Raw genomic sequence first — 15,059 nt, 5'->3', positions numbered from 1 at the left:
CCTTCATGCCTCATCTTTTCTCCCCGTAGTGTCTTTTTGGTTATCTTCTGTTGTTCTTTAAACATTACCCAATCCTCTTGCTTCCCTCTCATCTTTCCTATGTTGTACTTCTTCGCTTTAATTTTTACTAGACCAAGTGCAGACTCGTTAGGTCTGTTCCCCCAACGTGCAGTTGAGGGGGGGGGGCAGTGGGCGTCACACACATTAACCACCCCCCCACACACACTAACTACCCCCCCCCCCGCACACACGGTAACTAACCCCCTTGTTAATATATTAATATTATTAATTTGCTCCTTTTACCCCATAATCGCCCTATCTACTGACGCATAACTCCAAACTTGCAGGCGTGTCTAGAGAGGGAGGGGGGGGGTTAGAGAGTGATGGCAGAGAGAGAAGGGGCGAGGGGGGGGGAGGGGGGAGAGGGAGGGAGGGAGATGGGGGGGGGGGAGGAGGACGGGGGGGGGGGGGGGGGGAGGGGGAGGGGGGGGGGGGGAGAGAGAGAGTGGGGGAGAGAGAGATGTAGAGGGCGGACCTGAACTCGGTGAGTAGGCGGGTCGGACGGGGCCTGCGATCAACAGAGGAATTTCAGGTTTCCCAATGGGAGTAATGCCCCCCCGCGCCACATTAACTGCTGCCCCGCCATGTCCAAGCTGGTGACCGGCTGTGACCCCCGGTGACCTCCCGATCTGCAGAGCATTTGGAGAATGGGGGGGGTGGGGGTGTTGGGAGTGTACCGGGGGCATAGGGGGGCTGGGCTGGAGTCCAGCAGCGCCTATTGTAGCGGTTCTGGCAACAGCCGGCGTTCTGCTCTGTCTGCGGGGAGAGGGCGAAAGAGGAAGGAGAGGATGGGGGAGAAAGGTGAAGGAGAGGGGTTGGAGCGGGCGCTCACTCCAGCTCCAGGCTCTGCTCGAGCCCAGGCAGCAGGCAGCAGGCAGGGATAGACCTGAGGATCCCGAGCGAGGCGGCGGGCGGTCGTCGAACCGTTATGGTCGCAGGCCAGCAGGAGGCGACAAAATGAGTGAGGGGGGGGGAGGGGTGTGTATGATTTTATTAAAAAATGGGTACGTAAAAAGAAAAAATGTTTTGAGGAGTGCAAAATCGGATGCAAAAGGAATGAGCTAGCGACATGGAAAATATGATGGAGTTTAATGATGGAGTGCTGACGTAGCATGGAATCAAAGGCCAAATGAGGCACCCACAAGACAATCTGACGTCCCTTGTCAGCCATGGTCGTCCCTTTCTCCCCTTGGAATCTTTCTTTCTCCTAGGAATGAACTGATCCTGCACCTTCTGTATTATGCCTAGAAACACTTGCCATTTTTGTTCCACTCTCATCCCTGCTAGTGTATCTTTCCTGTCAACTTTGGCCAGCTCCTCCCTTATGGCCCCATAGTCCCCTTTATTCAACTGCAACACTGACACCTCCAATCTACCCTTCTCCCTCTCCAATTGTAGATGGAACCTGACCATGGTCACTGCCTCCTAATGGCTCATTAACTTTGAGGTCCTTTATCAAATCCGGTTCATTACATAACACTAAATCCAGAATTGCCTTCTCCCTGGTAGGCTCCAATACAAGCTGTTCAAAGAATCCATCACAAAGGCACTCTATGAAGTCCCTTTTTGGGGGTCCAGTGCCAACCTGATTTTCCCAGTCTACCTGCATGTTGAAAATCTCCCATAACAACCACAGCATTACTTTTACTACATGCCAATTTTAACTCCTGATTTAACTTGTGCCCTATGTCCAGGCTACTGTTTGGGGGCCTATAGATTAGTCCCATTAGGGTCTTTTTACCCTTACCATTCCTTAGTTCTATCCATACCGACTCCACATCTCCTGTTTCAATGTCACCCCTTGCAAGGGACTGAATTTCATTCCTCACCCACAGGGCAACCCCACCCCTTCTGCCCACATGTCTGTCTTTTTGATAGGAGGTATACCCTTGAACATTCAGTTCCCAGCCCAGGCCCTCTTGCAGCCATGTCTCAGTAATTCCCACAACATCATACTTGCCAGTTTCTAACTGAGCCTCAAGCTCGTCCACTTTATTCCTTATACTTCGTGCATTCATATACAGCACTTTAACCTCCGTATTCACTCCCCCCTTGCAATTGGCCCTGACCTTACTCTGTTGTCCATTCTCAAGCTTTCCTTCCCATTAATTCGGGAATCTTTTGTAATTTTTCCTGTAGCCACTTCCCCTTCAACTACATCTTTATACTCCCAATTGTCGATCAATCCCTCCCCCCCCACTATTTAGTTTAAACCCACACGTGTAGCCCTAGCAAACCTGCCTGCCAGAATGTCGGTCCCCCTCCAGTTAAGGTGTAACCCGTCCCTTTTGTACAGGTCACCCCTACTCCAGAAGAGATCCCAGTGGTCTATAAATCTAAATCCTTGCTCCCTGCACCAGCCCCTCAGCCACACATTCAGATCCCCTATCTCCCTGTTCCTGTCCTCACTCGCACGTGGTACTGGAAGCATTCCAGAGATAACCACCCTAGAAGTCCGGCATTTCAGTCTTCCCAACTCTCTGAAGTCATGTTGGAGAACCTCCTTCCTTTTCTTCCCAATGTCATTTGTGCCCACATGCACATCTACTGCCAGCTGTTCACCTTCTCTCTCGAGGACGTTCAGAATTTGGCTTGTGACATCCTGAACCCTGGCACCAGGGAGGCAACAGACCATCCTCGCATCTCGCCTGCCGCCACAGAATCTCCTGTCCACTCCTCAGACAATGGAGTCACCCACCACTAGGGCTCTGCCCGACGTCGGTCTCGCTGCTCGAGTCCCATCTCCAGGAACGGAGCCACCGACGTGTCCGCCGCACGGACTGGAAACGGTGTCTCCCCGGACACGGTCCTTTAGGAGCTGAAGCTGGACGCACTTGCCACAGTTGTAGCAGCCAGAGGCTCCATGTGTGTCCCTGGGCTTCCACATTCTACAAGCCTCACACTGTCTCATCTGCCCCGACATGTGTTCACCGCGTTCCGTCCTCTCGCACTTTACGTGTAGCCTCCTCCTCGCCGAAGACTCTCGAGCCAAAGACTCACAAGGCCGCTCTCTCACGAGTATCTCGGTTGATGCGACAATAATGTACCAATACTAAGTCTATACCAAAAATATGGATAAAAAACAGCAATGGTTGGTCACAACCGGTACTTTACAAACAAAATTTCTCCTACCCTCTTCAGGACAGTGTAGTGATTTTATCAACCAGGCCTTTTTAATAGATTTTATGGTTTTTTTTAATGTAATGTTCCCTTGTATGATTTGGAGATCAGTGTCATTCCTTCCTACACCTCTACGATAAATTGTATGCTTCAGTGACATTGTTATTGAACATTGAACCTATGACTAGTGGTGTGCCTCAGGTCTGCGCTGGGACAGTTACTGTTTGTTATCTATTGCAATGATTTGGATGAGAACATAAATGGTAATATAAGCAAGTTTTGCAGATGATACAAAAGTGGGTGATTTTGCAGATTGAGAAGATGGTTGTGAGAAATTGCAGCAGGATCTTGATCAACTGGCCAAGTGGGCTGAGGAATGGTTGATGGGATTTAATGCAGAAAAATGTGAGGTGTTGCATTTTGGGACGTCTAACATGGGCAGGACCTACACAGTGAATGGTCGTCGGGCTCTGGGTAGTGTTGTAGAGCAGAGGGGTCTAGGAGTGCAGGTGCATAGTTCCCAGAAGATAGAGTCTCAGGTAGATTGGGTAGTCAAAAAGGCTTTTAAGGTCATAGGGTCATTAGTGATAGGAATAGAACTAGATTATTTGTCCCATCAAGTCTACTCTGCCATTCAATTATGGTTGATCTATCTCTCCCTCCTAACCCCATTCTCCTGCCTTCTCCCCATAACCTCTGACACTTGTACGAATCAAGAATCTATCTATCTCTGCCTTAAAAATATCCACTGACTTGGCCTTCACAGCCGTCTGTGGTAAAGAATTCCACAGAATCACTAATTTGAAGAATGACATTCTTCCTATTGAGGGAGTGCAGTGTAGGTTTACAAGGTTAATTCCCGGGATGGCGGGACTGTCATATGCTGAGAGAATGGAGCAGCTGGGCTTGTACACTCTGGAGTTTAGAAGGATGAGAGGGTATCTCATTGAAACATAAGATTGTTAAGGGCTTGGACATGCTAGAGCCAGGAAACATGTCCCTGATGTTGGGGAAGTCCAGAACCAGGGGCCACAGTTTAAGAATAAGGAGCAAGCCATTTAGAATGGAGACAAGGAAACACTTTTTCTCACAGAGAGTGGTGAGTCTGTGGAATTCTCTGCCTCAGAGGGTGGTGGAGGCAGGTTCTCTGGAAGCTTTCAAGAGAGGGCTTGATAGGGCTCTTAAAAATAGCCCTATCAAAGGCTTTCTGAAAATCTTAAGTAAACAACTTCTACTGACTCTCCTTTGCCTGTCCTGCTATTTACTTCTTCAAAGAGTTATATATTTGGCACATTGGTCTTCATCAGCCAGAGTATTGAGTACGGAAGTTAGGAGGTCATGTTGCAGTTGTATAAGATGTTGGTGAGGCCACATTTAGAGTATTGTGTTCAGTTCTGGGCACCGTGTTATAGGAACGATGTTGACAAGCTGGACAGGGTTCAGAGAAGATTTACGAGGAAACATTCACTCGTTGTTGAGAATAGGGAATTGGATATAAACTTGATAGAGGGGAAATAGCAGAGCTCAGAAACAACACCATTTGGGTAACTTTCAACTGGACATTTCCACCTAGCAAACAGCTAACGATGGCCTGTTTCATCATCGTCACTATTTTGCATATCTTTCATTTATTAGTTCTATATCTCTCATTTCCCTTTCCCCTGACTAGTCGGAAGAATGGTCTCACCCAAAACGTCACCCATTCCTTCTCTCCAGAGATGCTGCCTGTCCCGCTGAGCTACTCCAGCATTTGTGTCCATCTTGGGCTCAATTGGAAGATCTGCTTTCTAATTCAGGCTTGCAATAGGATATGGTTAAGACACTAGACTAGAAATTATAGGCTGAGACTCTTAAACCAAAGACATAAATTTGAATTTGACTGCATTAATTGATGAATATAAACTTGAACAATTAATTTCATTCCAAATGAAAGAAAAGTAACAGTAACCATGAGGATGCCAGATAGCTTTAAAGTTCAAGTTCAAGTGAGTTTATTGTCATGTGTCCCTGTGTAGGACAATGAAATTCTTGCTTTGCTTCAGCACACAGAACATAGTAGGCATTTACTACAAAACAGATAAGTGTGCCCATATACCATGATATAAATATATACACACATGAATAAATAAACTGATAAAGTGCAAATAACAGAAAATGGGTTATTAATAATCAGAGTTTTGTCCGAGCCAGGTTTAATAGCCTGATGGCTGTGGGGAAGTAACTATTCCTGAACCTGGTTGTTGCAGTCTTCAGGCTCCTGTAGATGAGTGTGTGGCCAGGATGGTGTGGGTTTTTGATGATGCTGCCAGCCTTTTTGAGCCAGCGACTGCGATAAATCCCCTCGATGGAAGGAAGGTCAGAGCCGATGATGGACTGGCAGTGTTTACTACTTTTTGTAGTCTTTTCCTCTCCAGGGCGCTCAAGTTGCTGAACAAAGCCACGATGCAACCAGTCAGCATGCTCTCTACTGTGCACCTGTAGAAGTTAGAGAGAGTCTTCCTTGACAAACTGACTCTCCATAATCTTCTCAGGAAGTAGAGGCGCTGATGAGCTTTCTTGATAATTGCATTGGTGTTCTCGGACCAGGAGAGATCTTCAGAGATGTGCATGCCCAGGAATTTGCAGCTCTTGACCCTTTCAACCGTTGATAAAGATGGGGCTGTGGGTCCCCCTCCTACTCCTTCCAAAGTCCACAATCAGTTCCTTGGTTTTGCTGGTGTTGAGGGCCAGGTTATTGCGCTGGCACCATATGGGCAGTTGCTCGATCTCTCTTCTGTATTCTGACATCCCCATCAGTGATACGTCCCACAACAGTGGTGTCGTCAGCGAACTTGATGATGGAGTTGGCACTGTGACTGGCTACGCAGTCATGAGTATAGAATGAGTACAGCAGGGGCTGAGCACGCAGCCTTGAGGTGCTCCCGTGCTGATTATTATCGAGTCTGACACATTTCCACCAATACGAACAGACTGGTCTGTGAATGAGGAAGTCGAGGATCCAATTGCAGAGGGATGCGCAGAGACCCAGTTCTGCGAGTTTGGTAACCAGCTTGGAGGGGATGATTGTGTTAAATGCCGAGCTGTAATCGATGAATAACAGCCTGACTTATGAGTTTTTGTTGTCCATGTGGTCCAGAGCGGAGTGGAGGGCCAGCGAGATTGCATCCACCGTTGATCTGTTGTGGCGGTAAGCGAACTGCAGCGGGTCCAGGTTTTTGTCGAGGTAGGAGTTGATTTGCTCCATGATCAACCTCTCAAAGCACTTCATCACCACCGGCGTTAGTGCCACTAGTCGATAGTCATTGAGGCACGTCACCTTAATCTTCTTGGGCACTGGTATAATTGATGCCCTCTTAAAGCAGGTGGGGACCCCAGACCATCAGAAGTGAGAGGTTGAAAATGTCCGTAAAAACTCCAGCCAGTTGGTCCGCACAGGTTTTTAGAACACGACCGGGTATACCATCCGGTCCAGGCGCTTTTCGAGGGTTCACCCCTCTGAAGGATTTCCTGACGTCGGCCTCTGTGTCTGAGACTGAAATACCATCACAGCGAATGGGGGCTCGGGAAGGCACCTCGGTATTCTCCCTATCAAAGCGTGCGTAATACGCATTGAGCTCGTTAGGGAGTGATGTTTCGCCGACATTCGAGCTGCCTCCTGGTTTCGCCTTGTAGGAGGTGATTGCATTCGGGCCCCTCCACAGTTGCCGAAAGTCTGTCTCATCCTCCAGTTTGGAGCAGAAGTCCCTTTTGGCCTTTTTGATGGCCTTACCAAGGTCGTATCTGGTCTTCATGTAGGCCACTGTATCATCGGAAGTGAATGCCCTGTGTCTGCACTTCAGAAGAGTGCGGATCTCAAAGTTCATCCAAGGTTTCTGATTGGGAAACACTCGGAAGGTTTTTGTAGGGATGCAGTCCTCCACACATTTCTTTACGAAGTCTGTAATGACTGTGGCGTATTCGTTCAAGTCCGTTGCCGAGTCCTTGAACATTGCCCAGTCTACAGACTCCAAACAGTCCTGGAGTTGTTCCTATACCCTCCCCCACCCACCCACCCCCCCCCCGACCAGCTCTGTACTGTCCTCACTTCTGGGGGTGCGCTCTTTAATTGCTGCCTATAGGCAGGAAGAAGCAGCACCGCGGTATGGTCGGATTTACTGAAATGAGAGCGAGGGATAGAACAATAGGCATTCTTGATGGTGGTGTAGCAGTGGTCGATGGTGTTTGGTCCTCTGGTGCTGCAGGAGACATGTTGATGGAAGTTTGGGAGTGATTTCTTTAGGTTTGCCTTATTGAATTCCCCAGCAATGGTGGTAAATGCCTCGGGGTAAGACGTCTGGTGTTTGTTGACCACGGCGTGCAGCTGCTCCAGTGCCAGATGGACGTCTGCCTTGGGTAGGATGTAGACCGCGGTCAGGTTAATGGAGGTGCATTCTCTTGGGAGGTAGAAGGGACGGCACTTCACCACCAGATGTTCCAGGTGTGGAGAGCAGGAGTTGGACAGGGCTGCCACGTCTGAGCACCATGCAGAGTTGACCATGAGGCAGACACCCCCTCCTCTCCCTTTCCCAGATGCCAAGGTACGGTCCATATGGTGGATGGAGAACCCTTCAGGCTGGACCGCTGTATCTGGCGAGCTGGGGGTGAGCCATGTTCCTGTGAAACAGAACACAGAGCATTCCCTCAGCTCCCTTTGACAAAGCAGCCTTGCCCTTAAGTCCTCCACTTTGTTTTCAAGGGACTGTACGTTGGCCAGTAGGATAGTAGGGAGAGGGGGCTGAAGTCCCCAGCGCTTCATTCTGACCTGAAGTCCTGCCCGTCGGCCACGTTTCCAGTTTTAAAAACCCCCATCTGCCTCAATAAGGTGTTTAGACAAGGAAATCTGATATCCTTGCCCATTTATAATCCATACCCACCAAAGCATTTGACTAATAAGTGCCCTTTGAAGCGGCTCAGCAGACCATGTCGTTCATGGAGCAATTATAGACAAATAAGTGCTCCAGTTCTGTTACTGATTTGTTAATTTCCAAGCAATCTCTTGATTATAGTCACTGATCATAGACTCCTGATACTACCAATTACATTATTGTTATGTTAGATATAGAGAGGTTTCACGGCAGTCGGGTCGCGACCCATGACCCATACTGTTGCTACGCTACTCCAAATGGATTACACGCGATGTACTGCAGGTAGGCACTTACCATTGTTTTCAGCGTAGCGGGCCCGTTAAAACCCGCTGACTGTCAATTTTTGCGCTGTAAATAATTATGGAAATCGGGATAAGCGTGTGAGACATTTAGCATACTTCAGAATTCCAAAAGTGAGGAGAAATGACAGTAGATAGAAACGAGAGCTGAAGGGACAACAACAGCCAGAGTGCTTGGCAAACATTGGCCGTTTGCTCACTGCATTTCATCAACTAAGGCATTATTTGTGTTTTTTCTTGATTCCTTTGGCATCTAAAAAAGTTTCAGAAGTGATAAATCTGGCTGTAATTTTTTTTAATCGCCCATGGTTCTCGTGGGGGTTTTACGTACAAAATGAAAACGCATCTGAAGAAAAATTTACAGTCACATTTATCACTTCTGAGAATTTTTATATACCAAAGGAATCAAGAAAAAACACAAATATTGCCTTACTTGATGAAATGCAGTGGGCAAACGCGATAATTCCCAATATTTTCAAAGTTTACCAAGCACTTTAGCTGCTGTAGTCCCTTCAGTTCTTGCCTCTCTATACCTTCATTTCGCTTCACGTTTGGAATTCTGAAGTTAGGCACACGTCTCTCACACTTACCCTGACTCCCACAATTTTTTTCAGCGCAAAAATTCAACATTTTGGTGGTTTTTAACAGGTAGGAAAGTACGCGTTTCTAGCATTAATAACATATACCGGAAGTGACGGATGTCTTCCAGTTGGATTTAGTGTGTCTGTGCGTCGAGCCCTATGACCCAGTGACCTTACGTGCAACCCCCCCTATTGAAAAAATAGATTGTGAAATAAAGGTGAAATAGAAACTTGTACTATTGGCAGTTCTTTTAACAATTACTTAATCATTGGAAAAGATACTCAAAAGGCCAGAAGCCAATTTTGGAAGTAGCTAAGAAATCTTGGTTCTGTTCTCATCGTTGTCTGTTTTGTCACTTTAGTGCTCGTAATGGTATGAATATATATTACAATTTTCAGTTACTTAGCTAATGTAAGGTCCTGTAATTGACCATCAGTTTACTGATTGTCATTTTAGATTGTGAATAACTGCAATAATCTCACATTTCTCTGAGATTTTATGTGAAATTTTGTGTTTTCCAGAATGACTGAAGTGGAAAATTGTTCTGATTCTAGGTGCATTTTCTCACATTCTGAAAACTGAATTTAATGTTGGTAAGTGACATTACTTTTTCATATATTTAGGCATTACTTCTTTTATGGAATCTTAAACAATTACTTTAGTCGAAGGATATATATTTTTTAAAACAAGCTTAACAAAATTGAATATAAATGAGCTTACAATTGCTAAAATTTTGAACTTTTGAAAATTTTGAACTCTGCATAATTTGATAATGATTTGATTGCTTGTTGGAGGCAGCGACCCCTCGCCCCCATTTTAATAGCCTGGTCATAGATGTAACAACAAATCCCCTACAGCATTAAATGGGGCACAATTATGCAGCGGTAGAGCTGCTGCCTCACAGCACCAGATACCCTAGTTCATTGCTCTGGTTCCTTCCAACACGACAGATATGGGTGAATTTGCCTCTGTAAATTGCTCCTAGTGTTTAGAGAGTGGATGCAAAAGTGGATTAACATAGAACTAGTGCAAATAGGTGATTGATGATTGGCATGGAATTGGTAGGCCAAAGGACCAGTTTCCATGCTGCAGTTTTTAATTAATCAATTATTTGAAATTGTTGAACACAAAGTAGAGTCATGAGCCTGTTAAGTATAGATTTTAAAGCTTCTGTTGAACTTCTTTAGAATACTGCTGGCTGAGGTCAGGTTAGGAATTAGGCAGACAAAAATATGGTGGACATCGGGTAACTTGGAGTCATGCTTGTGTTCCCCAAAACATTCCCCAACATATTTTGGTCTCTTTTTAAAAGAGACAGTATCCTCAGAAAAGCTAATAAATGTACAGAATACAAGTTCACTGAAGGAGTGTGTCTTTTCATATTTATTTATTGGATTATATGATCAGCTATTAAACTGTTATTACCCATTTGCTTTGCCTTTGACAAGATGGCAAAGAACCTTAAACCAAAGTTCGATACAACTGAATGTATCTTCCCTCTAACGTAGCTGAGAATTAATTGCAATTTTTGTAGGTTCAGAGTCGTATATAATCTTGACTGGGTAAAAAAGACAGAATCTCTTTCCTTAAGGATGCAAGTCAACCAGGTGGATTATTATGATAATTAATAGTTTTATAGTCAGCATTACAATAGCATTTCATTCCAGATTTTATTCAATTAGCTGAATTTGAATTCTCTAGCTGGTTAAATTGGATTAATACTGGTGTCTCTTGATCATTAATCCGCAACTCTGTGTTACTGGCCTCTCAACATAACTGTTATGCTACATTCTATTGTGTCTCTGAACAGAAGGTCCTTTGATAGGATCAGTTGCAGACCTACATTTTGGGTGTATTTTTTATGTTTTTGTATTAGATGCTGAAAAAACTTTGCATTAGCCCATAAATATTTCTAGTTAGGTTAAGAAGACCAGACACAGTGGTTCCAGTGACTCATAAGAACAGCATAATAAATGGAAGGATGAATCAAGCAAATGGCCCCTCAAACTTTTACCTTGTTACTCAATGCTCACTATTGACCTTTCCTGCCTGATCCCCATTCCCTAGGTTCTCTGCCTGTCATAAAAATCTGTTAACTCAATTTAAAATATACTCAACAACTGAGACTTCACTGTGCTGTATGGTGCATATTTAAAACTCTCCAAGTTAAAACAAATTCTCCATGTCTCTGTTCTAATGGCTAGCTCCTTGTCTTAAGACAGCCTTAAGGAAGTCCCTCGGTAATGAAACTGTCAGTCCCTTTCAGAATCCTAAAATGTCCCAGGCTGTCATTTATCTAAACTCCTGTGAGTGATCACTGTAATTTCAAAACATACATTTACAGCATTATAAGCGATTGCACTTGGCAATCCAAAGAAATAATGTGAAATACAGAGCATGAGATTTCCATCGACTGCAACTACTACAGTACAGATGTTTGTGCACAAATGGGAGAAACAATGCAGCAATTTAACAGAATTTAACCCTGTGCCAATTTCCATTTCCACCTGGATAACAGTTTGAAATTTGTAGAAATTCTACTTGCTATCCTAAAGTGCTAAATGAACCTGCAGACTTAGGCTAAGATGTAATTGAAGTGCTCTGTATCTTTTGGTAAGATCAGTGGTCAATTAGCTGATCAAGAAAATTAGTTGAATATTGCAAAATTCCATAAAATGAATAGTGTACTACTTCAGACAGTTGAAATGCTTTGTTTAAAGAATCATTTCCTGACCCAAGGTGTATTTTTTATTTGATTGCAGAAATGACATTATTTGCTTTAATATAAAATTAATTTTATTATTCATTAGATATTCTTGAAAAAAAATTAATCAAGTTTGAAAGAAACAAATCTGCATGATTAATTTTGCAATAGAATGCAAGGGAGAATATTTAAAGAGTTAATGCAACAAAGGGGAGGGAATGCAAATGAAAAGTATTGTGATAGGTTGCTATGTGCAAGTTGCCCTTTCATTCATTTGTGGTTCAGAGAAAGGGGAGTGGTGGATTTCAGCTTTCAAAAAGGGTTTAATGAATGCTGTCAGTGTTTTTGAATGCAGCTGGTAGTGTTGTAGAGATGACGGCAATGAAAAGTGCACTGATCGTCATACTGTAGGTTGATTTGTGAGTTTCGATTGATTGAACACGGACTCATCCCTGCCTTCTCTTCACATTTGCTTCATCGTATTTTTCATTAACTGACATTCTGCTGTTGAAGATCTAAGAGGAATTTAACTCTGTGAAAGCATTGTTTCATTCAGCTACAAGCAGGGGTCTAGCAAGTATATAATTGAGGCTGGGCTGTGCAAAATACAGCGCTGCCTTGCCTTACAAGCATAGTCTCCCCAGTTGCCTTGACAATTGCCTAGGTGAACAGAAAATGTCTGTTACACGTAAAGAATTTGATGTGAAACAGATTTTACGCATCCGATGCCGGTTTTTTGGCCACTCTGCATCTCCTCCTACATCCAATGACAATCGACGCGGAGAATTTTGGAACAAAGATCAAGGTGCATCCAATAATGGGAGAAAATTTCTAGACTCTGGACACCTGCAACAACCATTGGCATCTATCAACTACCAGAGATCGAGCCAGCAGAACATTCAAAATTCACCATCTTGGCATGTCCCCCCTGCCCCAGATCTCCCCTCATTTGAGTTTACCACTGACGACCATGAATCCATAGAGTGGCATGGCAAGCATGAAGCTAAGGATGAAGAGAGTGAAGAAGACAATGAAACAGACAGCAGTTCTTGCAGGTTAGGTTTTCTTGTTTGATCCAAGATGGTGCCAACAATTACTGTAACTTTTTTTCTCTTTATTTTTGCAACCTATAAAATATCATTGTAAATATCTACATAATGCTTGCAACATATAATTTCAAATTTGAACCTGATGCAAAAGAATTTCCTGACTTTACAACAGTTTTTACTTCCTTATATTAAACTGTTTTAAAAAAAGATGATTTTTTTTCAGAATATATAGCTAAAATTAGTCAAGGATTTGGTAAATTGCAAGGTAAATGAGTGATAGTTGACTCCAAATGATAAAATATAACCTTGCCTGAAACCGAATGTGTACAATGCAGCAAAATATGAGAGTCCTATGTATAATATATGGTACATTACATCACAATATGCATGTGAAGTGAAATGTATTACTCTAGAAACTCTACATGACCATCTTGTATTACAACATCTGAAAAATCCTTTCACAATTCTTGTATAAATGAAGTAAGCATTGTTCAAAAAATAAATTGAAATGCATTTGCAATAACTTATTGCGACAAATTTCCTTTTGTGTGGCATATGCAGTCTGCAAGACGTGTCGTTTTTAGATCATTTATGCTAAGTTAGATTTTTCAATCAACTGCAAAGAGGCTATCTTGCTATATTATTCCTTATAGTGTAACACCTACAATTTTTTTACATTACATTAAAATGATCAAAGATAGGAAAATAATGTTTTCTAAAACAACTGTGAGGTGTATTAAATAATTTAGCTTTTAACTGCAACAGTGTAAGTATGCATGGTTTTTATATTGAATAAAAATGTGTAATGTACTCTTAAAACAAAATTGGTTTTCTCTATTGAAAATAGCTATGTTACAAAAGGAGGTTCAATGTATGACTGTAAATAACATAGTACTATGGATGCTCACTCAGGTTGCATTTGTCATTCATTTAGATTTTTTTTTTCATGGTGCTAAGATGATATTTTAATTATCTTAAAACAAGCGATTATTTTGGAGGGAAAATAAGTTATTAATCCACGGTATCATTTTTGTCCGTCTTCTGAAAAATAATTGCAAATCATGTAACTACAACAGGTTGCTGTTTGGCACAGTCAACGTATATGATTGATGACTTTATGTTCACGAACAGCTTTACCGCTATTTTTATCAGAATTGTTATGTCCCTTCAGCAATTTTTTTTATTTTTTATTTTTAATTTCATAGACGTATTGTATCCAATAGAATCATTTCAGATACAAACCTTTTGGCTCTGCATGCTGTAAATAGTATATATATATACAACCAAAGAACACACTTTGCTGCTGGATTGGAATAGGTATTTGACAAAATATTACAGATAAAGGACAGAAATGTGGAACATGGCATGACCAACTTACTAGCACATGTAAAATCAGTTTATTGCATTATTCATTGGAAGTTCAGACTTCGTCATAAATATTTAGTGATGCATTAATAATCTCAAAGACCTATCAGATCCATGTGTACTTGTACTTAAAAAACTGACCATGTGGAAAATATTTAAAATTGTTCAGCTCCTGTCAAAAATTGTAGATTGTCATTGGTACTGTACAGAGTAAATCTTGGCTGTAACAGATTAGATTTTGGCACTGACTTGTACCTACTCTCTGGTGGTGTGACTGGTTTGACGTGAATTTATTAAAGTTGATATATCCTTTATTAAAATGTATGTATTGATTTGCTCTAAACGCAAACCATGTACCCACCTTGCAGTTCGTCTATTTAGAACTTCTGTAGTCAAAAAAAAAAATATTTTTGTAACTATCTTGATCCTTGTTGACGTAATCATGCTCTGATGCTCTCTTGGGTGAATTATTGTTTCATGAGTGGTGGTTTGGCTGTTGTGTTTATTAATTTAGCTTGGGTGACAGTCAAAGAAACAGTCCAGTGCTGCAGGGAAATTAACAGCTGCACCATTTCCCTATATTGTATTTGTGAAGTAGCATTTCTTTAATGTAAATTGTAAGTTACCAGAATACTTGGCTTATAGCGCTTTTAAAAAAAACTACATTGTTGCTCTGCTTAGTAAATTGCCTACTTCATTGTGATGTAAACAATACCAATTTTTGCACTTTTATTTTGTGCAGACCGTGGGGAAGAGCCAGTCTTGATTTTTGCAAGTGCTTCGTTTGTCCTTTCTGTTTCCGCAACTAATCTAGTCCTAATTGCAGTTGTAACAAAATATGGAGGTCACTGAGACGATTATAGATCAATTACAAGTACATTTTCCAGTTGTAGTCAACTCGAGACTTGAATATTGATTTAAAAAAAAAAGATTTACTGTATCTTCATATTATGTATCCTGTAATTTCAAGAATGGA

At 42.6% G+C, this 15,059-nt stretch overlaps 1 protein-coding gene across 11 annotated transcripts in view; it reads left to right on the top strand.

The window, feature by feature from the left end:
* LOC129698412 (kelch-like protein 5) overlaps nucleotides 1-15,059 on the top strand; it is a 100,394-nt gene that overhangs the window by 12,463 nt on the left and 72,872 nt on the right. For 8 of the 11 annotated variants that reach the window (XM_055637605.1, XM_055637577.1, XM_055637573.1 and 5 more), the window contains exon 2: nucleotides 9,487-9,558. Coding sequence is in view for 2 of the 11 variants with exons in the window: in XM_055637563.1 (XP_055493538.1) it covers nucleotides 12,345-12,724 (380 nt within the window). In the remaining 9 variants the exon portion in view is untranslated. Of the gene's footprint in view, nucleotides 1-8,308; nucleotides 8,367-9,486; nucleotides 9,559-11,988; nucleotides 12,725-15,059 lie in introns of those variants that run through there. The other 3 variants (XM_055637563.1, XM_055637559.1, XM_055637590.1) reach the window with 2 other exon arrangements.

The sequence above is a fragment of the Leucoraja erinacea genome, chromosome 1 (assembly GCF_028641065.1).
Source record: "Leucoraja erinacea ecotype New England chromosome 1, Leri_hhj_1, whole genome shotgun sequence".
In the NCBI taxonomy this organism is placed as follows: Eukaryota; Metazoa; Chordata; class Chondrichthyes; order Rajiformes; family Rajidae; genus Leucoraja; species Leucoraja erinaceus.
The sequence above is the reverse complement of the archived record's forward strand: the minus strand, read 5'-3'. Positions and strand labels throughout refer to the sequence as shown.